Source organism: Phyllobates terribilis, unplaced genomic scaffold, assembly GCF_046119375.1.
Source record: "Phyllobates terribilis strain yellow unplaced genomic scaffold, ASM4611937v1 Scaffold_2__4_contigs__length_985480577, whole genome shotgun sequence".
NCBI classification, from domain to species: Eukaryota; Metazoa; Chordata; class Amphibia; order Anura; family Dendrobatidae; genus Phyllobates; species Phyllobates terribilis.
In genome coordinates this window covers 746,887,981-746,913,825 of record NW_027362762.1, presented here as the reverse complement: position 1 = coordinate 746,913,825, position 25,845 = coordinate 746,887,981, and the positions used below count along the sequence as shown (strand labels likewise).

The 25,845-nt window shown below is 41.7% G+C and overlaps 1 protein-coding gene across 1 annotated transcript in view; it reads left to right on the top strand.

Annotated features, from left to right (window-relative positions):
• Positions 1-25,845, top strand: part of LOC141227681 (amine oxidase [flavin-containing] B-like) — a 91,448-nt gene that overhangs the window by 34,074 nt on the left and 31,529 nt on the right. Inside the window, exons 4-10 of the mRNA XM_073667247.1 lie at positions 4,662-4,766; positions 8,809-8,900; positions 10,654-10,795; positions 19,352-19,501; positions 19,932-20,091; positions 21,295-21,391; positions 24,709-24,762. Coding sequence (XP_073523348.1) covers positions 4,662-4,766; positions 8,809-8,900; positions 10,654-10,795; positions 19,352-19,501; positions 19,932-20,091; positions 21,295-21,391; positions 24,709-24,762 — 800 coding nt within the window. The remainder of the gene's footprint in view (positions 1-4,661; positions 4,767-8,808; positions 8,901-10,653; positions 10,796-19,351; positions 19,502-19,931; positions 20,092-21,294; positions 21,392-24,708; positions 24,763-25,845) is intronic.

The window sequence follows — 25,845 nt, the reverse complement described above, 5'->3', positions numbered from 1 at the left end:
ACACAGCAGCAAGATACAGGAGCGGGTTCACACAGGCCTGGAAATACAGCCTCCAGGATAGGCAGAAGACAACAGGCTAGAAGATAATACAGACAGGACACAGTTCAGACACAGGAACTGATACCGAAGGCAGGAAACATAAACGGGACCTGGCATATCAGTGACCAAAGGCCAACTGACAGAACACAATGCTCAGGCAGGGATTCATTGGAGCAGCTGGGTTAAATACCAGATGGCAGACAGCAATAGGCTGAGGACGCACAAGGGGTGTGTCTGCAGCAGGTACAAAAAGCAGGAAGTGATCGGGCGCCGCCCTTAAGCAGCAGACACAGAGGCAAACAGACAGCATGGAGGGAAGCCAGGCTAGCAAACTGGACTGGAGATCAAGTGCGCGCTCTTGCACAGTGGGAGATGGACCACTATGCAAGGACGCCGCCAGGTATGTTACAAACTGGACTGTCATCGGCTTTCCTTTTTACGACCACATGCACCTTGTCTTCCCAGTACGAACAAAGTTTTCCTGGACCACCTTTTTCACGTACGTTCTTGACTAGCACCCGCCTTCGCGGTGCCAATTCTGCTCCATAACATTTTCGATCATAGTACTCCTTACTCTTGCTCTGTCCTTGCGTAACCACTTTGGACTCTATGTTGTATGCCTCTGCCATCCATTCCTTCCATTTCCGAACATACTCCGGATATGTTCTGTAAGTCTCTGACACCGGAGTATCAAACATGATGTCGATTTGCAGTCTTGGTAATCGTCCATAGAATAGGAAGAAGGGTGAGGAACCCGTTGCATCGCTCTTTGTACAGTTATAGGCATGTACCACTTTTGACAGAGAACTCTTCCAGTCTTTCTTCTCGTCAGCTGTTAAAGTGCGCAACATCGACAATAATGTCCGGTTAAAACGTTCCACTTGTCCATTACCCTCTGGGTGATAGGGCGTTGTGTGGGATCTCTGAATTCTACAGTACTTTCCTAGCTTGGCAAAGAGCTGATTCTCAAATTCTCTTCCTTGGTCGTGGTGTAACCTTGTAGGGAACCCAAACCTCAAAGCAAAATTATTGAAGATTTTCTCTGCCGCTGTTGTAGACGGGAACACATTTGGGGATAGTACTGAGGCAGCCGTTTTACCTCATGCGCCGTTCTGGGGTTTAGTGAGATTTGGATTTGCTTCTGGGGCCTCCTCCGTGTCGCGGTTACCAGTCGTTCTGCACTGGCAACCTCCTGTCTTTTAACCCAAACCACCATGACCATTGGCATTCCTTGGTATAATGTCTTTCCTCACCATATCTTAGGCAGTGGACACACACTGTACTCTAATTTGATGAACGGCACGCTTCACAAGCCGGGTATCTTCTGTTTTGGAACCCACTCCTGGGTCTGAGGGATACAGACAGGTTCTGGCCTGGAACTCATCAACTTTTTCACCTCAATCAACTCGGCTCGCAGTTCTCCTATTAATTCCTCCCAGCCAGCGCTGGCGGTCCTCTCTTTTGTCGGTGATTTAAAGTTCCCTCTCGGAGGTAGCACTGGAGGGTCTCCATGATGAACTTTGGAATGGCCACCGGGGGTCTCCAACTTTAGCTGACTCATTTTGGTGATTTTAGGAGCAGAGCATTTGTTTAACTTCTGTTCACTCTCTGACTCCAAACTAGCTGCCTCATTCATTTTTTCAATTAGTACTTCATCCAGAATGACAGGATCTTCTAGGTACTCTTTCAGCTGCAACTTGATGTCTTTGCTGATTAATCCCATTCCCAATGATCTCAAGAACTTGTGGACTAGTCCAGAATCAAACTTCTCCTCCGCTTCTACATCTCTGGATGCAAACAGCAGTCAATCCTTCAGTTCAATTGCTCTGAACAAGAAACTTTGGGGTGATTCATTATTTTTCTGTGAAAGGTTAATGAGTCGGTGGAACAATTCTGAAGTACTCTCTTCTTTATAGTGCCCTTTTAAAATCATCTTCAGCTTTTGCAAGGTTAATTCACTCTTCATTTCTAGCATACTGTAACGGGTCTGGGAGGCGGAACCTCTGAGCTACTATACAAGGGGGCGGTCCTTGTAAGGGAGCGGGTGGCGACCAGGCAGGCAGTCACAGCAGGTGACCGGGACAGTCTCTGGGTGTACGGGCAGGAGGTCACGGCAAGTGACCGGGACAGTCTCTGGAAGAACGGGCTGGAGGTCACGGCAAGTGACCGGGGCAGTCTCTGGGTGAACGGGCTGGAGGTCACGGCAAGTGACCGGGGCAGTCTCTGGGTGAACGGGCTGGAGGTCACGGCAAGTAACTGGAGCAGTCTCTAGGTAAAGGGTAGGTACGACCTGTGATGGCTGAACCTCCAGGTAGGCTAGCAAGGCAGATGGAGGATGTGTGCTCCCAGGTGAGCAAGCGAGAGTCTCTGGAATAGCAGGTGGTCACAGCACGTGACGGCGAAGCCTCCAGGTAGGCAAGCAGGCAGGTAGCGGAGAAGCACTCCCAGGTGAGCGGGCAAGAGTCTCTGGAATAGCTGGTGGTCACAGCACGTGATGGCGGAGCCTCCGGGCAGGCAAGCAGGCAGGTAGCGGAGGAGCGCTCCCAGGTGAGCGGGCAAGCTGGTCCATAGACAGACTGACAGGAGTAGAAAGGCAGACCGTCGGACCTCAGGCTAGCAAGCAGGCAGGTAGCTGATGTGCGCTCCCAGGTGAGCGGGCAAGCTGGTCCTTAGACAGACTGACAGGAGTTGTAAGGCAGACCGTCGGACCTCAGGCTAGCAAGCAGGTAGCAGGAATAACTGGCAGGAAACAGACAGGAAACTGGCAGGACTCTGGCAGGAATCAGGCAGGTAACTGGCAACGGGACCTGAGGGCTGAAGCAGAGTAGAACAGTGCAACAACATTGCTCGGGCACCTCCATTTTGGAGGAGGTGCCTTATATATGGTGAAGTCCTCCGGCCATTGGCCGGGGACTCCTTAGGACGGCGCGCGCGGCCCCTTTAAGAGGAAGGGAGAGCGCGCGCGCCCTAAGCACAGTGGCCGGGAAGGAGCGCGCGCTGCCAGCAGAGCGGGAGGAGGACGCCGGGCACGGAGCAGGGAGGTGAGGGGAACAGTGTCCCTGCCTAGCAGAGGGCAGGGACGCCGGCGCTACACATACTATGGAGGTTCAGTCCTGGGCTGATCGCTTACACATCCTCAACGATCTCATCTGGCTGGTAGCCTTTCTGTAAGCCTGCATCGATCTGGTGCAACAAGTTCATATAAGACAATTGCTCTTTCTGTTCACACTCTCCAATCTGTCCCAGGATCTTAAATTATTTTCTTATGGTGATTTGTGGTGTTAGAAAGGACTGTCTTCCTGATTTATCTAACCCGAGCCAGGTAAAGGTTCTGTCTGAGTCTGTCACCCGTTCAGATGTTGTTGTTAGGGCTCTGAATTGTTCTTTCAATTCCTGTAGTTCTGTCTGCGGACTGAGATTCCCGCTTTTGGTAATTGGTGCCTCCCCTCCATCCTCCAACTTCAACCTGGTTAGAAACTGTGTTAGCTCCTGGAGAAACGTCCCCATGATGTCCTCACATCTTTCTCCCCTAGCTCATCCATTTTTGCATTAATGGCAGCTAACAGTTGCTTGCGGTTGTGTGCTTTATAAATCTGTTCTTCTGACATCTTTATATGTTCTGCTACTATTCTCAATTCTTCACAGGTTAACTGAACAAGCAGCTCACTAATTCTGTCCATTTGTATTTCCACATCAATTGCTGCTAGTGAGTTTTCTTTAGGGCTGGTCCCCTTTAACTTGTGTAGCAGACTTGAATTGAGGTGCTGTTGATGCGCCCCCTGGGCCGTGGGGTACTCAGTAGCCGGGACGGTCGATTCTGGGGGATGTCACAGTGGCAGTGACCCGGTCCGTGACCCCGGGCGGTCAATAAAAGGGGAAGGTAGAAGGGGGAATATAGTTTTTATATATAATGTTTGAGACGCCACCTGTGGTATGCAGCTATATGGAGCCGCTGCTGCGGTGCAGATCCTCTGGATCTGATGGTGATGCAGCAGAGTTTGTTCAGCTCTCCACAGGCGGAGCTTAGCTCCAGGGCAGGATGTAGTAATACTATAGGGTAGATGTTGCTGTGCAGTGTAGTGAAGGTGATGGCGCAGATAATAATTCTAGGACACAGTGGGTGCAGTCTTCAGATTTACTCACAGTTGTCAGACTCCAGGTTCCCAGTACCAGGGTAACCTCCCACGCCGTCCTGTGTTTATCAAGGTTGGGGTTCAGCAATCTCCCAGGTGATTCAGGAGTACATAAAGGGACCCCATTTTATGTGCCTTCCTCGCTCGTCTTACTGCGCTGGCTCTCACCCTCCTGCCCCGCGCCTCGCAACCAGTGTCCCAGACTACAATAACAAGTTCCCCATAATCCACCTGGGGCTCTGCTAAAGCACTCCCTGTCTCCTGTGACTGTGTTAACCCCTCTAGTTGCTGGATGCTTCTGAAGCACAACACTTTCTGTCTCCTGTGCTTGTGTTATTTGTAACAGTTGCTGGATGCTTTTTAAGCAACAGCACACATAGCAGAGAGAGTGTCACATTGGATTAACGGATGATTCTATATTTGCTTTATCATGAAGTGTTTTAATTTATATGGGTCTATTAACTCCTTTTTCTGACTTTTATTTTTAAGGGAAAATCCTATTCATTTCATGGATCTTTTCCTCCAGCATGGAACCCTTTGGTTATTTTGGATTATAACAATCTATTTAGAACAATTGATGAATGGGGAAAAGAGGTAATGATCCTGTCAAATTTATGTTTGATAAATATATGATACAGTATATAAAGCATACAATATATGGAGTGAACATACGAATTAAAAGGGTTTTTTTCGTCACAAAGGTTAGTAAAGCATTATAAAGCCTATGAGAAATGCTAAAACTTCACAATTTACTTTTTCACTGAAAGTTCATCAAAGAAATTCCCGAAAATTAAATATCTAACAAATTCACAGCTCAGGAACAGACCAGAATTTTAAGTGAAAATAAATTGTGAACAATTCAGTGATTAAATATTAATGGTCTAACTATATTAAAGAATAACCTTTACTAGGTATCCATTAATAATGAATGAGCAAAATGAAGATTGAAAAATCAAATAATAAATCTACTGTATATTTAAGGATAGTTTTGGTATAGCTTATACATTTCCTAAAGCTCTCAAAAAAATCTGTAAAATCTCCTCTCAAGATAATATCGCAGTTTAGTAGTGCACTAATGGATTCTGCAAAGTTGTAGATGCAATGAGAGCTATTTAAATACTGCACATTGCACAGTTTCGTAATGTAATAATAGCTATTTAAACATTGCGCCTAGACCTAATTGAGCTTGATAATAAAGAACCCAACGTAAACCAGCTATGTACAGTTGAAACAAGAAGTTTACATACATTATATAAAAAGGCACATACGCATGTTTTTCTCAATATCTGACATGAAATCAGAATAAACCTTTCATGTTTTAGGTCAATTAGGATTACCATTCTGCCAATGTCACAATGAGAGAGAGAATGTTTTAAGGCATTTTTATTACTTACTGCAAAGTCAAGAGTTTACATACATTTCATTAGTATTTGGTACCATTGCCCTTAAACTGAATTACTTGGGTCAAACGTTTGGGATATCCTTCCACAAGCTTCTCACAATAGTTGGTCGGAATTTGGGCCCATTCCTTTTGACAAAACTGGTGTAATTGATCCAGGTTTGTAGGTCGCCTTGCTCGCACCTGCCTTTTCAGCTTTGCCCATAAATTTTCAAAAGCATTGAGATCAGGGCTTTGTGATGGCCACTCCAAAACATTGACTTTGTTATCCTTAAGCCACTTTGTTACCATGTACGGATGGTCATTATGCCCAAGAAGTTCAATTTTAGTTTCATCACACCACAGGACATGTCTCCAAAAATTAAGGTCATTGTTCCTGTGTGCATTTGCAAACATTAATCTAGCTTTTTTATGTTTCTTTTGGAGTAATGGCTTCCTTCTTCCTGAGTGGCCTTTCAGCCCATGTTGATACAGTACTCCTTTCACTGTGGTTATTGACACAATATTACCAGCTTTCGCCATCATCTTCACAGGGTCTTTTGCTTTTGTCCTTGGGTTGATATGCACATGTCGGACCAAAGCACATTCATCTCTGGGACACAGAACCCGTCTCCTTCCTGAGTGGTATGATGGCTGGACATTCCCATCTTGTTTGTACTTGCGTATAATTGTTTGTACAGATGAACAAGGCACCTTCATGTATCCTGAAATTGTACCCAAGGATTAGCTAGACTTGTGCAAGTCCACAATTTTCTTCCTGATATCTTGGCTGATTTCTTTACACTTTCCCATGATGCTACACAAAGAAGCAGTGTGTTTCAGGTGTGCATTAAAATACACCCACAGGTGTGTCTCTAATTAACCCCGATGTTGCCAAAAAACCTATCAGAAGCTTCCAAACACATGACATCATCATATGGGCAGTCCAAACTTGTTTAAAGGCATAGTAATCTTAGTGCATGTAAACTTTTGACTTTGCAGTAAGTAATAAAAATGCCTTAAAACATTCTCTCTCTCTCATCATTCTGGCATTTAGCAAATATTATAAATTATGGTAATCCTAGTTGACCTAAACCGTGAATAGTTTATTCTGATTTCATGTCAGATATTGAGAAAAACATGCATATGTGTCCTTTTATATAGTACATACACACAACTTCTGGTTTCAGCTGTATATACAGGTGCATCTTACTAAATTAGAATGCTCGGGCTTTAAGTTTTCGTCGCTCCGTGAACATGATTTGCAACTGTTTGACAGATTTAATACATGTGAGGAATGCTGGAAAAACAGGCATGTATTAAATCTGTCAAACAGTTGCAAATCATGTTCACTGGAGCGACGAAAACTTAAAGCCCGAGCATTCTATAAATACTCGGTGCTCGGCCGAGTATACGAGTAAAGGGTTAACCGAACATACTCGCTCAACACTAGTAGCTACTAAAATGATCTGCCATGGAATGGAATATTTTTGTAATAATTAGGATGCTATCCCTAAACTAAATAGATTAGTTAGTTTTTTTATTCTCCTCTATGTTGGAGACACATAAAGGTAATACCGAAGGGATCTCTCTTCAAGTGATTGAGGTGGTACGTCCTCAAGTAAGAGGGCGAAATTTGGACAGAGTCCTATTGCAGAAGGAATGTGGATGGATATATAAATTGCAGTCATTGCAACCTGTAACACCCATGTCGGCGCCACTGTATGCTTCCCTTTCCCCCTCCATGCAGGGACATCGACATACTCACCCCCGCGGCCGCACAGTCACTTTCCCGTCGCTCGGCACGTCCTCATTCTCTGCTTCCTGCTCTGAGTTTTCCCAGCAGTGCCTAATGCGTGCAAGCTCCCCTGCTCTTAAATGGCCAGCATGCACACATTGCAAAGATACCCCCATCCAATAGCTGGGAGGCATCTTGTATAAAAGGAACCCTGCTCAATAGGGAGGAGCCTGAGCAACCCCTATATATCTTGTAGTTTGTGTAGTGTGTGCAAATGTATGTTGCCAGGTCCTTTATGTTAGTTCCCTTTTAGACAGTACTTGAACCCCTGGTCCTAGTGCAGGCCGGCCCTGTATGTGAACCCCTTGGCTTTTTTGTGGTCAGGCCCTCAACCCGAACCCCTGGTATTTGTGCGGCCAGTCCCTTAACTCTGGAGCCTCTCCGGCAGTCTCTGAACACTGAAGCCGCTCCGGCGGAAGCTGAACCAGTTCCCAAGACATGTGTGTCTGTAAATGTCCCTATCCCTACATTCACTGTTGTCCAGACTGTTATACCAGTCTCCGAATCCAGCCCTGTCTGTGACTCCGTGTCATTAACCGATCTGCCTGAAGATCCAGAAGCGGTGTAGTCTGAATGGAGCTCGAGTGTAGCTGCAGTACTGGGGACTGCCTAGGAGTGGTACCTGGCGGCTACCTGCAGCTCAAACCTGACTCCACCATCAGGAGCTCCAGTGAAAACCAGGTAGCCACTTAGCTACGCCCCTCCTAGGCAAGCCCGTCACGAACCACGTGCGCCACCTGCGAGCGTGATACAACCCCAGGGTTAAATGATCAATTGTCCTTTTCATCATTTATTAACACTTAATGTTGATTGAGGTAGAGTTTCCGTTTATCTGTAATCATAGTAAAAGACTTCTGTTCATGGCTATCATAAGTGTTTATGGCTTGAAAAAGGACCTAAATGGCTGATTCATCACTTTTTTGTTCTGTATATGTTGTGATTTAATAAAGATAACTTTTTGGAGGAACATCTGGTGCCTTGGATATAGATATGTAAGCAGCAGGGTTTACTTGATCTCTTTGTTGGCAAAATTATATTAGTAGCAATAAGTTTAAGATGAAATGAGATTACCCTCTTTCCATTGGAATTGTCTATGAGTACTGTCACTGGCAAATATACAGTATACATATTAAAAATACAGATAAATCAAAATTTAGATTATTGCTTTGAGAAAAGTTTTTATTTTTCAGCTAATGCTAGTGGGCTACTGACAATTTGGTAATAAAATCTGGTGAATCTATAAAGCTTGTTTTGCAACTCTATTTAAAAAATCTCCCAGACTAGGAAGTGCTGTTCCTAATATGTACTGCTACTACAGAAGCACTGCAGGGTTCAGTAGCATTCGCATGCAAAACAAGCAATTAGTAATCCGTTGCTAACAATATCCAGAAATATAACTATCATCCCTCCTTTAAATGGAATGTTTTTTTAACTTATGTGATTTTTCTTTTCTTATTCAGATTCCAGTTGACGCCCCTTGGAAAGCACCACATGCAAACGAGTGGGACAAGATGACAATGAAGGAGTTTATAGACAAAGTTTGTTGGACAAAGTAATATTTATGTGTTCTGTGTATTGTAAGAAAATAGTTACTTTTGAAAAATGTATATTATTTAGGATCTGCCGTCAGTTTTCAATAATTGTATTTATTACAGCTGGGGCTGTCTTTGAGATCAATTAGAAGTTATATTTTATGGAAACTTTGATATGCCTAGGTATGTACACCCAAAGAGACAAACAGAGTTTTACATTTGCTGCAGTAGACTATAGTCTGCTCAGGGGATCCAGAAATACGGATCAGAAAGTCTGATAAGTGGTCAGACAATCCCCCCATTAGACATTTATTACATATCCCATTGGTGTATGATAAATGTCTTCAGTGTGAAAACTTTTTTAAATGAACCTGATCTACACCTAACATCCCTGTGACTTCCTAATCTCCTACTATAATTGGTCAATTTTACACTTTATTATAGATGTACGAAGAGTGTTCAATAAGTTATCCACCCAAGCGTGTTCTGTCAGTGTGAGAGAGCTGAGCTTTTCTGTGCATGTTGAGGCTTGTGTGGACATTTAACATACACAGTAGAAGTTCAGTTTAATGAAAGCACTGGAAGTGACAGGATGGAAAGTTCAGTACAGTGCGGCTCTACAAAGAAAATGAAGGATTTTGAGTGAAGTCTAAAGAAATACATGAAAGGATGATTGCTGTATATGGTAATGATGCACCTTCCAACTTCTAATTAAAGTTTTGGGCCAAGCAGTTTAAGTGGGATAAGGAATCAGTTGAAGATGACCCCTGTTCAGGGCGACCTGTCAAAGCATTTTCAGAGGAAATGCGCCATAAGGTGAAGTTCATGATTTTTGAAGATCCTCAGGTCAAAGTCAGTGTTATAGTTCATGAATTGAGCATTTCAGTTGTCACAGTTTCCAGTATCATTTTTGATGTTTTGATTATGTCAAAGGTCAGTTCCTGGTGGGTGCCACGTAAGCTGACGTGTGAGCAAAAACATGTCGCCAGCTATTTAGACAAGAGATTTTAGACATGGTTAGAGAAAATCCAGGAGATTTATATTCTCGAATTATTACTGGTGATCAAACATGGGTCCACCATCGTGATCCTGAGACCAAACAAGAGACCATGCAATGGAAGCATAAGGGGTCACCAACTCCAAAGAAATTTTATGTTGAGAAATTGGCTGGAAAGATCATGGCAACAGTTTTTTGGATTATAGAAGGCATTTTATTACTCAGAATCATGCCACACAAGACAACAATTACTGTAGATACCTATGTTCCTGCATTGAAATCATTATGTGAGGTAATCATAGAGAAACGTTGTGGGAAGTTGTCAGCAGGTGTGTTGCTTCTTCACGACAATGCGCTAGGTCAAAAGTCTCACATCAGGAAATGGAGCCTAACCATCCAACCTATAGTCCAGACCTGGCTCCCAGTGATTACTTTCTATTTTGGAACCTGAAGAAATTTCTGCATGGACAACAATTTCCTGTTGATAATACAGTCAAAGAGGCAGTAATAGGGTTCATGCAGCAGCAAGAAGTCTCCTTCCATTCTGAGGGCATCCGATCACTGGAGGCAAAGTGGATTAATTGTGTTGAAGTCATTGAAAATTAGTAAATTAAATTTTCCCAGAAAATGTTGTTTTCATATTCAGGTAGATACATTACTGAACACACCTTATATTATTGTGTTTCTTGCCTGGACAATGATATTAGATTCTTCACATCTACAGATAAAGAATGATTTATATGTAAAACTAAACAGATTTCCATGTATTTTAACAGGGCAGCTAAAAGGTTTGCTCAACTTTTTGTGAATGTGAATGTTACTTCGGAAACGCAGCAGGTTTCTCTCCTATGGTTCCTCTGGTGTGTGAAACTTTGTGGTGGAACACAACGAATGTTTTCAGTGGAAAATGGAGGACAGGTAATTTATGTTTCATTGTGCAAAAATAAAGTAGAATGATAGCAGTGTCAGGAGAAACCATGTCATAGTTTAAATGGAAGATGGGACTCATCTCTAAGTGGACCTGGCTTTTAAAACTCTTTCCCCCCTTCATTGCCAGGGAAATCATGTCTGGCTATATAAAAGTAACACTGCATTGCATGTTGCCTTTCAGATGAAAGAGCAACTATGAGCTACAGGGATGGACTAGTCCAGTCTACCTGAACAAGAGCTTCTTTTTTAGTTCTGCTCTCCTTGCTAGCTATCACATCAATTTTCTTTAAAGAGAATCTGTCAGCAGGTTTTTGCTATTTATTTTGAGAGCAGCATAATATAGGGCAAGAGAGCTTGATTCCAGGGATGTGTCTTACTTGGCTGTATGCTGTTTCAATACAATCAGTGTTTTATCAGCAGGAAATTATCAATGCCTGACTAGGCCTCAAGTGCAGAGCAGTCAAGCTAATCTGTGTAATCCAACCACAGTGTGCACAGGAAGCTGCCAATCAGGGGTGTGGGCGGGGTTACAGAGGGCTCAAGATTTTGTTCACTGCTACATCTACAGCAGAGAAAACAAATGATTGCAAGAGACAAATATGTGGCTAAATTTATAAGAATATATACTTCAAGTACACACACACACATATATATATATATATATATATATATATATATATATATATATATATATATATATATATATATATATATATATATATATATATATATATACAGTTATTTGAAAAAGTTTGGGCACCCCTATTAAGCTTAATGTTTTATAAAAATTGGTGTTTTTGCCACAGCTATTTCAGCTTGATATATGTAATAACTGTTGGACACAGCAATGTTTCTGCCTTGAAATGAGGTTTATTGTACTAACAGAAAATGTGCAATCTGCATTCAAACAAAATTTGACAGGTGCATAAGTATGGGCACCTCACCAGAAAAGTGACATTAATATTTAGTAGATCCTCCTTTTGCAAAAATAACAGCCTCTAGTCACTTCCTGTAGCTTTTAATGATTTCCTGGATCCTGGATGAAGGTATTTTTGACCATTCCTCTTTACAAAACAATTCCAGTTCAGTTAAGTTTGATGGTCGCCGAGCATGGACAGCCCTCTTCAAATGATCCCACAGATGTTCAATGATATTCAGGTCTGGGGACTGAGATGGCCATTCCAGAACATTGTAATTGTTCCTCTGCATGAATGCCTGAGTAGATTTGGAGCGGTGTTTTGGATCATTGTCTTGCTGAAAGATCCATCCCCTGCATAACTTCAACTTTGTCACTGATTCTTGAACATTATTGTCAAGAATCTGCTGATACTGAGTGGAATCCATGCGTCCCTCAACTTTAACAAGATTCCCGATGCCGGCATTGGCCACACAGCCCCAAAGCATGATGGAACCTCCACCAAATTTTACTGTGGGTAGCAAGTGTTTTTCTTGGAATTCGGTGTTTTTTTGCCACCATACATAACGCCTTTTTGTATGACGAAACAACTGAATCTTGGTTTCATCAGTCCACAGGACCTTCTTCCAAAAAAAAATTGGCTTCTCCAAATGTGCTTTTGCATACCTCAGTCGACTCTGTTTGTGGCGTGCTTGCAGAAACGGCTTCTTTCGCATCACTCTCCCATACAGCTTCTCCTTGTGCAAAGTGCATTGTATAGTTGACCGATGCACAGTGACACCATCTGCAGCAAGTTGATGCTGCAGCTCTCTGGAGGTGGTCTGAGTATTGTCCTTGACTGATCTCACCATTCTTCTTCTCTGCCTTTCTGATATTTTTCTTGGCCTGCCACTTCTGGCCTGAACAAGAACTGTCCCTGTGTTCTTTCATTTCCTTACTATGTTCCTCACTGTGGAAACTGACAGGTTAAAACTCTGAGACAGATTTTTGTATCCTTCCCCTGAACAACTATGTTGAATAATCTTTGTTTTCAGATCATTTGACAGTTGTTTTGAGGAGCCCATGATGCCACTCTTCAGAGGAGATTCAAACAGGAGAACAACTTGCAAGTGGCCACTAAGTAGCTTTTCTCATGATTGCATACACCTGGCTATGAAGTTCAAAGCTCAATGAGGTTACAAAACCCAAAAAAGTGCTTTAGTAAGTCAGTAAAAAGTAGGTAGGAGTATTTAAAACAAGAAAATGATAAGGGTGCCCATACTTATGCACCTGTCAAATTTTGTTTGAATGCAGATTGCACATTTTCTGTTAGTACAATAAACCTCATTTCAAGGCAGAAACATTACTGTGTCCAACAGTTATTACATATATCAAACTGAAATAGCTGTTGCAAAAACACCAATTTTTATAAAACATTAAGCTTAAGATTAATAGGGGTGCCCAAACTTTTTCATATAACTGTATATAAGTATATATATATATATATATATATATATATATACTTATATATATATATACTCTGTTAGTTTAGAAGCGATTAAATACAAAGAAGGAACAAAAAATGAAGGGACAGTCAAAGACAGTTATATGAAAAACCAAGGAAAGAACTTCGAAACAAAAGTTCAATAGTAAATATAGTAAATATAGAATTATTTTATTTAACAATTGATACAGGTGACAACGTGGGTAACAAACAAAGGAAAAAAATGACAAGAGAAAGGGCACCACAGAAGGAATATAAAGAGGGAAGCTATAATCCTAATTATAACAAGATCACATGTACTAGATAGCCATTATAAAAATGCATGATTATTTAATGAATAATTCATAAAGTGCTTAGTGCTTAATGTATCAATAGATCATGCATAAATAATTATATAAAGTGCCCAGTGCAAGATATGTCTGATGAGACATACACTAGGTATTAATGTGTAGGTATAATCCTATGGCATTACAATGATGTAAAGTGTGATCATGCTCCAATGGAGTGGCATAGTATATAGTCCAGTGAGTAGATCTTTTGACAATATGCACAATAATCAAAGCCTTGATAATATGGCATGGCAGTCAGAGAATTATGTTGAATACTCACTGCCTGATAACTATGACTCCTGCTCCAGAATGGCGCCTTCCCAGTGGTGGAGCAGGAGTCATAGTTGACAGTCAGCTTCTTACAGAGGACGAGGCATGGTGGGACCACTTCACAGGCGGGAGCTAGTCTGGGCAGTGATAAGCTCATGGTGATAACATTTTCATTGTCTGGAAACAGCAGCACACAGCCTAATAAGTGAGACATCCCTGAAGTCTATGTCTCAGCTGCTACATCATGCAGCCCTCACATTTCATAGCAAAAACCTGCTGACAGATTCCCTTTAACATTCGTGGTGCCTCTCACCATCTGTTGATGGATAGTCAATGTATATCTAACTTCAGGCACTGGCCAGGAGATCATTATCTTGCACAGTGCAACAGTCTCATTCTTTTGCACTTTAACTTGCCCTTCTGGGGGCACAGGCTTCAGCATTCTGCTTGGGTAGTAGAACTCTAAAGCCTGTGCCCTCAGGAAGGCAAGTTAGTGTGCAGAAGGGAGGTGACCACTAAACTGCACCGGCACGCTGTTGTGGATTTTTCAAGATTCAGTCAATGGATTGACAACATAAAAATACCTACATGTGCATATAACGGGTTTGGAGGGGGCACACGTACTGACTGATTCCCTTCAATTGGATGAAAACAAAATGTTTTTGCTAAAAAGGGCACTGGTTCAAAGTAGTGTGTTTCTGTCCTATGTTGCATTCACAGGGAATGTGCCATGAAGGAAATTATTCAGAGCTTCTCCCTCCATGTGAATTCCATATTTCGATCCAAAAATGTTAAGAAACATGTTATTAAATAATGCCAGACATGTAGTAAGCTTCGACTGTTGGTATTTGAAAGCTGGTAGGTTGTCTTTTAAAGGTAATTTCATAACCTATTGTCTAAATTAAGTTTTTATGTTAACTTTAGCATGTTGTGTTTTTAAACATTTTGCTAATTTAACAAACAAAAATCTGGAATATTGCAGTTCATTGAGGATCACAAAAGAGTGACATTTTCTGCAGAGATCACTTCTCAGCGATCATCTAATTATCATTACATCCAAGATTTGAGTAAAAAAATACCAGCCGTTATAAAAGTTTTTGGCCGATAACAAAGGATCGCGATTGTACAGCTAACCTCCTGCCTCTAACTGCACAGTTCCCCATCAAAGTCAATCAATTATTTTCTGACTTTAGGATTGCCAATCATCCAGAAATTACTGGGCAGTCAGCAAAAATAAGACACTTGTTTCGCCCTGTGCAATAAAAATTGGATACAGTATTTCCATGATTTCTTTGAAGCTGGAGATACTTATACAGATTATTATAATTGTAATTATTGTCATTTTATTATCATGTTACATTTCACAGTGAATGCAGCTAATGTCTATATACCAGGGTTATGAACTATAAACATCTATCACTTAAAATGGTAATAATTTATTACAGTTTTCCAATATATCCGTAAAAATGTTGGCTGTCCATGATTTTTTGATTAAAAAATAAAATTGGCAACACTGCTGAACTGTAATCGTGGCAAGATGGCTTCCCCTATTACCATACAATGAATACTGAATAAAAAAATCTATGATCATAAAACAAAAAAAGCTTAAAAATAAATTGGAAGCTTCAGTATATACTGTATTTTTCTTTGCAGAATGATGTGATACATTCCTTTTACAGGGGATCTGTCAGCAGGTTTTTGCCATGCAATCTGACAGCAGCATAGACAGAGATCCCTATTCCAGCGATGTATCACTTATAGTGATGGGAGAGCACTAAAATGCTCGGGTGCTTGATGCTCGGGTCGAGCACATTGGAATACTTGGGTGCTCGACCCAATGTAAGTCTATGGGAAACTTGAGCATTTTTCAGGCTGCTCCCCCCGGCGTTCTGCAGAGGGCTTAAAAATTGCCCAAATCGATGGGAACAGTGCTCAAATTACATGGGAACAGCATGGGAAAGACCCCTGGAATCATTTCTGACTCCCAGGTCACTGCTGTCAACAATGTTGTCAGAAGTATTACGCCACTTTTACGGACTCACAATAAAACATACAAAAACAAAACCAAAATGGATTTTCCTGGGAAATATGTTAAGGAACATCCTTTCCAGGGTATTGACTTGTATATAAGGCAAAATAAATAACCAATACCAAAAATACTCCTCCACACCTTGGGCTATGTTCACACTTAGCGTTTTTGATGTGTTTTTGCACTTTTGCATTTCTTTCAACCGTGACAAATGCATTCACCAGGAAAAGACATTTTAACATTTTACAACCTTATCTGGCCATGTGGTGTGTGACACATCATCAGACACATCGTTTTTCATTTATGAAGGAGGGACTCTGAAAGTCACAAAGCCTATTTTTATAGGGCCATCAGGCTGCCTTTACTATTCTTAAAGGGCCAGCAGTTAGCCCTCACTATTCTTAGAGAGCCATCAGCCGGCTATGTTTTATTGTTCCCATTACTAAAGAGTGGGTTTCCTATACTGTTATTGCGTATGCAGTGAGTGACAGGGCTGCCCAAAATTTGGACGCACCCCAATACCCCTTTGAAGAGACTTAGAGGAGGGCCTCCTGAAAACAATGTTCTCATTATTAGGAAGTGTTTCTCCCATTGTGTTTGCCTATGCAGTGAATGCAAGGGTTGCCAAAAATTTGGAGGCACTCCAATGCCCCTTGGAAGAGACGTGGAGGTCAGAGGGCCTCCTGAAAACAATGTTCCCATTATTAGGAAGTGGGTCTCTCATTGTGTTTGCCTATGCAGTGAATGCAAGGGTTGACCAAAATTTGGAGGCACTCCAATGCCCCTTGGAAGAGACGTGGAGGTCAGAGGGCCTTCTGAAAACAATGTTCCCATTATTATGAAGTGGGTCTCCCATTGTGTTTGCCTATGCAGTGAATGCAGGGGTTGCCAACAATTTGGAGGCACTCCAATGCCCCTTGGAAGAGACGTGGAGGTCAGAGGGCCTTCTGAAAACAATGTTCCCATTATTATGAAGTGGGTCTCCCATTGTGTTTGCCTACGCAGTGAATGCAAGGGTTGCCAAAAATTTGGAGGCACTCCAATGCCCCTTGGAAGAGACGTGGAGGTCAGAGGGCCTCCTGGAAACAATGTTCCCATTATTAGGAAGTTGGTCTCCCATTGTGTTTGCCTATGCAGTGAATGCTAGGGCTGCCAAAAACTGGGAGTCACTCCAATGCCCCTTGGAAGAGACGTGGAGGAGGGCCTCATAAAAAAATGTTTCCATTAGAAAGGAGGGGGGTCTCCTATACTTGTAATGCCCATGCACTAAGTGTATGGGCTGACGAACATTTACCCCTGGGGGGTATACATGAACATACTGTATAAAAAATTTTTTTACGGGCATCATAAACACCCTTTAAAAAAATTATGTGGGTGTTGCATCACGGACCACGGTCACCCTGGTGGTGGAGGATAAGGAGAAGGAGGAGGACAAGAGCAAATAGCCAAAATCAGGAAGCGTATACCCATGTGTGGGTGTGAAGAGGTGCATGGGAATACACCTCCCAAAAAAGATACTGAATTTGAGTTTATACTACACTGCTATCATTCGGTGGTGTTGAGAAGTCTGGCCCAATCCAGCCCTTGTTCATTTTTATAAGAGTCAGCCTGTCAGCATTTTCAGTTGACAGGCGGATGCGCTTATTAGTTATAATTCCACCAGCGGCACTAAAAACCCGCTCTGATAAAACGCTGGCGGCAGGGCAGGCCAGGACCTCCAAGGCGTAGAGGCCCGAATCTATAGATGGAAAAGTGAACAGCTCTTCAGAGTGTCCAAGTGTGGGATCAGTTGTCTCTGGGCACACGGCATGGTGGGAGGAAGGCGGATCAGGGTGAGGAATATGCAGTCCAGACTCATGGCTACTGAGACTTGACCGTGTGGAAGACAGGGTGGTGGTGGTGGTGGTGTCTAAGTGACTGGAAGCATTATCCGCTATCCAACCAACAACCTTTTGACACTGCTATGTGTTCAATAGTGGTGTGCTGCGGTCCCCTAGGAATTGGGACAGAGAGGTCGGGTGAGAAGATGTGGGTGTTTGTTGTGACACAATTTCAGCTTGCCCACGGCCTCAGCCTCTGCATGCACCATCACCATAACCATCACTTCCAGTTCCCCGTCCCTTGCCACGCGCCTTGCCCATTTTAAATGGAGGACAATATCTTCCACGCTCACTACAAATGGCTGAATTTGGAGCGAAGGTATATGTTATCCGTGTGATGGACAAACCTCAGTTTTAAATACCTGGCCTGTATGTAACTATTTTGAACAGCAAACCGGTGCCAAAAACTTTGCTGGCACACTGAAAAAAAATATGAATGGAGGCCAAAAATGGCAGTATTTTCAGCGCAATTATATGTGATCCGTTTAACGGATAAACCACAGTTTTAAATAGCAGAATTTTTAGCGCTGTAATATGGAAAGGACCTGGCTGTATTCTGCCGTGCCAGCAAGCAAAAAGCGCCGAAAAATGGTATTCTCTGGATTGCTTTTTAAGCAAATAATGAGGGTTAAGGTCCAAAAAAAATTATTTCTGGCCCCTGAGACCTGGGCCTTTGTCTAGAAATGTTTAACAGCAGCAGAAGGCAGAACTGGAATGGAGCCTCATGTGCTATATGCACTGCAGTCTGCTATATACCATCCCTGCCTGCCTATATACACTGCCTGTCTAATATCTCTGCAGATGGATTAGTCCTCAGAAGGACTGTGTGTTGAGATGGATATGTGTAATGTACTTGTTTTCTCCCTACACTACCTAATACACAACCAAATCTCTCCCTAGCTCAGCAGCACCTCTCCCTACACTGCCTGATTGCGGAGTAAACGGACAAGCACAGCGGCGCCAGGTCTGATATAGACCTGATGATCTATGCGGCCAGCCAATCACTGTAATGCCACAACCAACATGGCTGCGGCATTACCGTGAGTGGCAGGCATTCTCTGCATGTTGATTGGCGCTCTAAAGAGCGCCAAACATGCAGGGAGGGGACCCGAGCATCCGCTGGAGCATCTCGCAAGTACTCGGCGAGCTCCAAGCATCTCGAGTACTGAGATGCTCAGGCGAGTACTTACGAGTATGCTCGCTAATCACTTACTTTACTGGTTATGATAGAATCACAATTTTCTCTGTTGTAGATCCAGCAGAGTTAAAAATGTTAAACTCTGGGTAACTTCACCTACACCACTGATTGGCAGCTTTTTGTGTACACTGTAGATTGAGGTGGAGAGTGAGGTTGGACTAGGAGGCCCGAGGAAAGTTGTCTTGTAGTGATAATCTACTGCTGATAAATCACTGATTTTATTGAATCAGCAAAACACAGCCTAGTAAGTGACACATCACTAAAATCAGGGATATATTTGTAATGTATCAAACACCTATTAAGATTTGTTACTGTAGTATTCTGGGCAGTATGTTTTTGTTTGTTTTTTTATGACTTTTTATGTGAAACAGTTCAAATTAGTAGAAATTATATGCAACAAGAATAACTTCTGTTTCTGTTATTTTCTATTTTTTATTAGGAGAGGAAGTTTGTTGGAGGTGCTGGTCAGGTTAGTGAGAAGCTAATGGAGCTTCTGAAGGATCAAGTTAAATTACAGAGACCAGTGGTCAGGCTTGATCAGACTGGTGAAACTGTCATTGTGGAAACCTTAAACCATGAAGTCTACCATGTAAGTAAATTGTTTTTTTCTAGTTTAGTGCTTTACAAGATCTGGTTTCTATTAGTAGATAACTCAATCTCTTACTAAAGTTGACCCAATTGTGGACCATGTGCAGGTTGTCCTCTCTGGATACTTGTCTTAAAGTTCATAAAATAGATTTATTTTCACTATTGATTATTTCTTATTGCTTTCTAATAGAATTAACACCTCAACTCTTTGTTTTCCAAAGAGTGTCAGTCTAAAAAGGACACACCAGGGATTCGGCAGACGTTAATCTAATGTGTATGGGGGCTTTAGTCCAGATAGGCTTGTTTCCGAGTACCATGTTACCTGTGAGCTAAATGCAGCATAGACACAAATCTATAATAATTGCGCTGCTGTCTGCTTGTAGTAAAATAGTATGAGTAATAGTGATCAATATAATGATTATATTTTTCAGGCACAGTATGTTATAAGTGCTATACCACCAGTTTTAACTATGAAGATTCATTTTAGTCCTGATTTGCCACCTATTAGAAATCAGTTAATTCAGAGGCTTCCAGTGGGATCCGTAATAAAGACTATGATGTATTATAAAGAAGCATTTTGGAGAAAACTAGGTAAATACATATTGTAATTATTATACTAATAATTATTTCACTGTATACGAATTTGTACAATAGGAGCCATAGCGCTCAAAAAGTATATATTGATAATTATTAATGTGAATATCTAGGCTGCCATAAGCAATGCAAAAGTGTGTCTATTATTGATTTACTGTTTGTTTGTCCATTATGATTTGTACGTACTGACTGCTTTGTAGTGGTTGGTGTTATGGTCATCCTAGGGTTCTTGTCCCCCTGCCCGAGAGTTGTGGCATGGGTGACAGAGAGATGACACAGGCCACCTGATTATGTCTGGTGAAATGATGGTAATTACAGTCCTATTAATCAATTCATTTCCGGTGGTTGGGAAAGGGGTTTATCATTCACAGGATAAATGTACAGTCTCGGTTTCTATGCGTCTCAGTGCAAGTCAATGGCGGCGATTACGCCGCGCTTCCGCAAAATTAATGGACATGCTGCGGATTTTTGAGCGCAGCATAAACGCTGCGGAAAAATCCGCAGCATGGGCATAGAACTTGCGGAATCCCCTTGGGGACCATGGGGTGCGGATTACCTAGCGTTTAACAAGCGTTTACGCTGCTTAAATTCCGCAGCATATACGCTTGAAAAACACTATGTGGGCACTTAGCCTATGACTGTATGGCCAGAAAAATAAGAAAGTTATGGTTAAGTCTTTTTCGTCAGGTAGTGATTTGGGTGGAAGCTATGTAGTAAATTGAACTGTAACTTTATTACAGGGAATCTGTCACCACATATGACCTATCTAAACTATTAATATGGACATACAGGTTGTAGACTGCCTGAAAAACTTCTACCTGTATGCCTCATATCAGATGTCATGTTGCTGAGAAGTCCTTTTTTATCACTTTATATAAATGACCTCTTCCAGGCTCTGGGGAGGATGCTGCTTGGAAGATAATTCTGTCTCCAGAGCTTATTTTCCCCACTGTACTGTATGTATGTTGTTTGCCAACAATTGCTCTATAGACTTTCTAACTGTATCAAGCCTTTACCTCTATCACTAATCCCACGTATTACTGGGCTGAATAAACCCTTCTGTTTTAGGATGCTTAGTGCTTACACATTTCAAACTGTTAATTATGACAAAGACTCAAGAAACAATATGGAAATAGTTTTATGGTAACTACAAATTAGTTATTTTGAGAAGAACATAACCATCTCTTTGCTTTCCTGAAGATTACTGTGGAGCTATGTTTATTGAAGATGAAAACTCTCCAGTTGAGGTTGCATTAGATGATACCAAGCCGGATGGTTCATCCCCAGCAATCATGGGGTAAGAAAAGTTTATTAATTTAACATGTTAACTATAAAAACTTGATATGGAAGGTGGCTAGAGATGTTTTCGAAGACTTTGCAATTGGTGGCCTATCTTTTACTACAGTGTATTTAGCAGGCACAACTCCGTGCATTTTGCTGTGACTGTGTCTGGATACTTTCATCTATGCATGCGCACTATGTCAGCACACTGAGATTAATATATACATGAATTCCACTATTGCTATAGCTACTCAGTTAACACTTAAGGACTTAGTTACATTTTATTGATTAAAATCGTAAAAGCCATCCAACCACACCAAGGTGTACCTCAATATGGGTGGTCTCTAACTCTAATGACTCAACTCTCCATGTGCCCAAACAGGCCTCAAGTGGAATGGATAGGAGATCGGAACAAGGCTTAGCTTGTATTGAAACCTTGTTGGGAAAGATGGGTGGATAAGGGTGCACAGCCTGTGAAGAGGCCACACACCCCAAACTATAAAAAAACAAAAAAGGGCAGCACACCAATAGTACTTTTAATGCAATATGCTGGTGCACAAATACCCTATGACCAGTATACAAACACGCCCTTATTTGTGTTTTTTCTAGCTTCAATTGGGGTTGTGGCCGCCTCCCAGGCTGTGCACCCTTATCCTCCCATATTTTCCAAAAAGGTTGCATCATGAGCAAGCCTGGATCTTATCTCTTCCCCATTGTATTTGAGGAACGTCTGGACACATGAAGAGGTGAGTCGTTAGCGTTAGGGACCATCCATATTGAGGTCACCTTGTTCTGGTTGAATGGCTTTTACACTCTTTGATCAAAAAATTGTAACTAGGTATATCATGTTTTTTTACATGTATAGCCACAATGGAATCCATGTATTCATTAAGACGCATAATGGGTGTATCTGTCTGTATATTGGCTACTGCGTATTTATGCATCTACATATTAATTTAATACTAAAGATGTGCAAGCCCTTTTTTGTTTTTTGTGTCCCCATTTGAATGGATCTGAGATGTACAGTACTGAAAGAGCAGGCGTAGCCACTTCTAAATGTATGGAGCTATTCCTGGTAAATAGTGAAGGGGATTCAGCCCCCGTTCAATCACACCAGCCCCTTCAACCAGCTGATAATGGTTGTACCAAGTAATGAACCATCATAATCATTGGAAGAATGCAATGTAGATTAACAATTCTGGCATCACAAGATCACAACATTGCCAAGAGTTGATGGTCAAAGCTTATGTCCTCTCTGTCCCTGAATTGTGGCCTCTACCCTGGTCTCAGAGCATGCCTAAAACTCTTTCTTATAGAAGTCATTGAGTCATTTTTAAACACCTATTTCTTATGCTGTAAACCTAGCCATGTGCATTAAATTAATTGTGTCTGAGCCCATAGATTTAAGTGGGAACAATCACCTAACTAATGGGGTTCTTCTGACCGTCATTCTAGAGTAGATGTCGAGGGAGAAACATTGGACATGTTGATTCTTTGCTCTTACAGAAGATGAGTTTGGCAGTGAAGTGTTACCTTCCCCCCATTGAGAACAAATGCATGCTCACCTGATTGGAGTGTGTGTGGGGTCGGATTATCTGGTTCAGTCAAAAGCTATCAAAGATATATGACCACCATAACATAAATCATATCTCTATACTGCTGTTAACAGAGTGATGGAGAAACTCAGATAAAATGACTGGCCCATAATCAGGTTCAGAAATAAAATGAAGAACTACACAATCATAAAGTGAAATCATTAGAAATAAGAATGATACTTTAGTATCTAGTTATATATTATGTGCACACACTGAGTAAATGAATACAGAAATTTCTGCATCATTTGTGCATTGTGAAATATGCAGCTGCAAAAATGCTTGTTTTTGGTGCGTTTTTGACTGATTTGAGTGAAGTCAATGGTGAAAAGCGAAGGGCAAAAATGCACAGAATTGACATGCTGCGGATTATTTTCTGTACCAAATCTGCAAGTCACAAATAAGCAACGTGTGCACGACACTTCAGGTTTCTCATTCACTTCGCTAGCATCAGGATTGCTTCAGGTTTTGCTAGCAAATCTGCATGGCAAAAACGCATCAAATCTGCAACATGGGCTGCGTGCCCACGAAGCATTTTCCAAACGTTTATGCTGCGGAATTTACGCAGCGTAAACGCTTGTGAAACGCTTGGTAATCCGTCCCCCATGGTCCCCAATGACAAGCCGCAATGTCAATGCCCATGCTGCGGATTTTTCCGCAGCATTTATGCTGGGCTCAAAAATCCGCAGCATGTCCATTAATTTTGCGGACACGCCGCGTAATCGCCGCCATTGACTTGCATTGGACCGCGTGACATCAGCATCACTACATGTGCACAAGCGGATATCACACGGTTCAATGTGCGGATGGTACCCAGGTCTGGAGGAGAGGAGACTCTCCTCCAGACCTGGGTACCATAGAAACTGTAAAAAAAAATGTAAAATAAAAAATAAAGATTATACTTACAGTACCTTCCGATGTCCTCCCGGTGTTTTCTTCCCTCTGTCTGGTCTGCTCTATGGGTCGTGGTGTTGTGAAGGACCTGCCATGATGTCATTGAGTCATGTGACCTGTCACATGACTCAATGACGTCACTGCAGGTCCTTCACACCACCGCGAGCCACCCAAGACACCGGACGCAGCGGCGAAAACATCGGAAGGTAAGTATAATCTTTTTTTTTTTTTTTTTTTTTTAGCATTGTTATTCTTTTTTTTTTTTTAACTAACTTGGTCACACTACTATAAATCCATGCTGGTTGCATGGATTTATATAGTGTTAACAAGTTGTCAAGCACTTTTCCAAGTGATGCTAAAATCACTTGGAAAGCGCTTGATAACCCGCATGCAGAAATGCATGCAAAAACGCTTGACAAACGCTTCCGGCGGGAAAAACACATGTAAAAACCGCATGCGTTTTTCCTGCTGTTAAGCTGGATTCTCCCACGCCTGCTGCAGTTCATTGACCGGTTTCTCACTATGTACACACATGGGTGAAACCTGTATGGATGTGTATGGGAAAATGGGTATGGGGAGAAGCTGGCCAGGGACCATGGTCTAGTTAAAGGCTTTCATGCTCTCCAAACTATAATTTCTCTGCAGTGCTACTGTGCTGCTGAGTATAACGTTCATGCTACCCCTGAATCGGACAACATGAATCAGATGTCAGGTTTCCTTTAAGCTTTAATGTTGTATCTTTTGGGGTTCTGTATTTATTAGTAGTTATTATTGATTTCTGGCAGCTGTAAACTGCTGCTCAATGTCCTAAAACGTACCATCAATTATTTATTTTTATTTATTTCAGTTTTATTTTATCGAGAAGATCATCTGCCCTTACAAATCTTACTAAGGAGGAGAGGTAAGGGCCTCTTTATGATAATGAACAAAGCTGCAGGACTACACTCAATGTCAATAAGGCAAAAATATTATATTCAATGAGTAAGCCTACATTAATGGGATAAAATCAATAAATCAGTAAGATGGTCTAATATTATATGCTAGTGCCTTAAATCAGACATCCCAACAGAGTTTCCAAATAGATTTTTTTTCTGGACAGCTTATGAAAAAATCAAGGACGGACAATATTTTTTACAGACACTTTGGAAAACCATAATAAATCATTATGATTATAAGGATACATGTCTACAGCCCATAATTCTGATATGAACACATCAGCTGCATTCACTGTGAACTGTAAAATCATAATTACAGTCAAAAGAATGTGTATACGTTTTTTCAGTTTCGAAGAAATCACGGCCTTACATTTTTTTATGGACTGTCCTGAAATTTCTAGATGGTTGGTAATCCTGCATCCCAAAGAAATCCTAAAGATGAGAGATGTCAATATATTATATGACGATAACTTCTTGGGAGAGTAGCCTGAATGAATTGTGTCATATACTCTTATGTATAGATTGTTGTGTGTTGTTTTAGGCTATGTTCACACATGTTGAGTTTTTTTTCTGCTGCAAATCTGTTAACTTTTCTGTGGCAGGAAAACAGCTTGTGTTAAAAATGCAGGTTTTGGTGCGTTTTTTGTTGCAGTTTTTGCTGTGCTTTTTTGATCACCCTTTACTTCCTATGGGTGAAAAAACGCTGCAAATACGCTGAAAGAAGTGACTTGTTCTATTTTCCAAAAAACGCAAGCAAGGCAGAAAATACAAAGCAAAAAAAAGCAACATGTGTGACCAGGGAATTCTGGTTTCTCATACACTTTACTGGTACTGCCAGACGCAGCTGAAACTTTGCATAAAAATACGCAGCAAATCACAACGTGTGTGAGCATAGCCTTATAGTTGTGTAGTTATCATTGTATATATTGTAGGCTATAGACTGTTGACAGGGATTTCATAGCGAATTTAGTTCCCCCATTATCAGGCAATGGTTTAGTTCTTTTCACCGGCCTTCTCTCTGCTTGGATCCTCCCTTTTTGGGGGGCAGT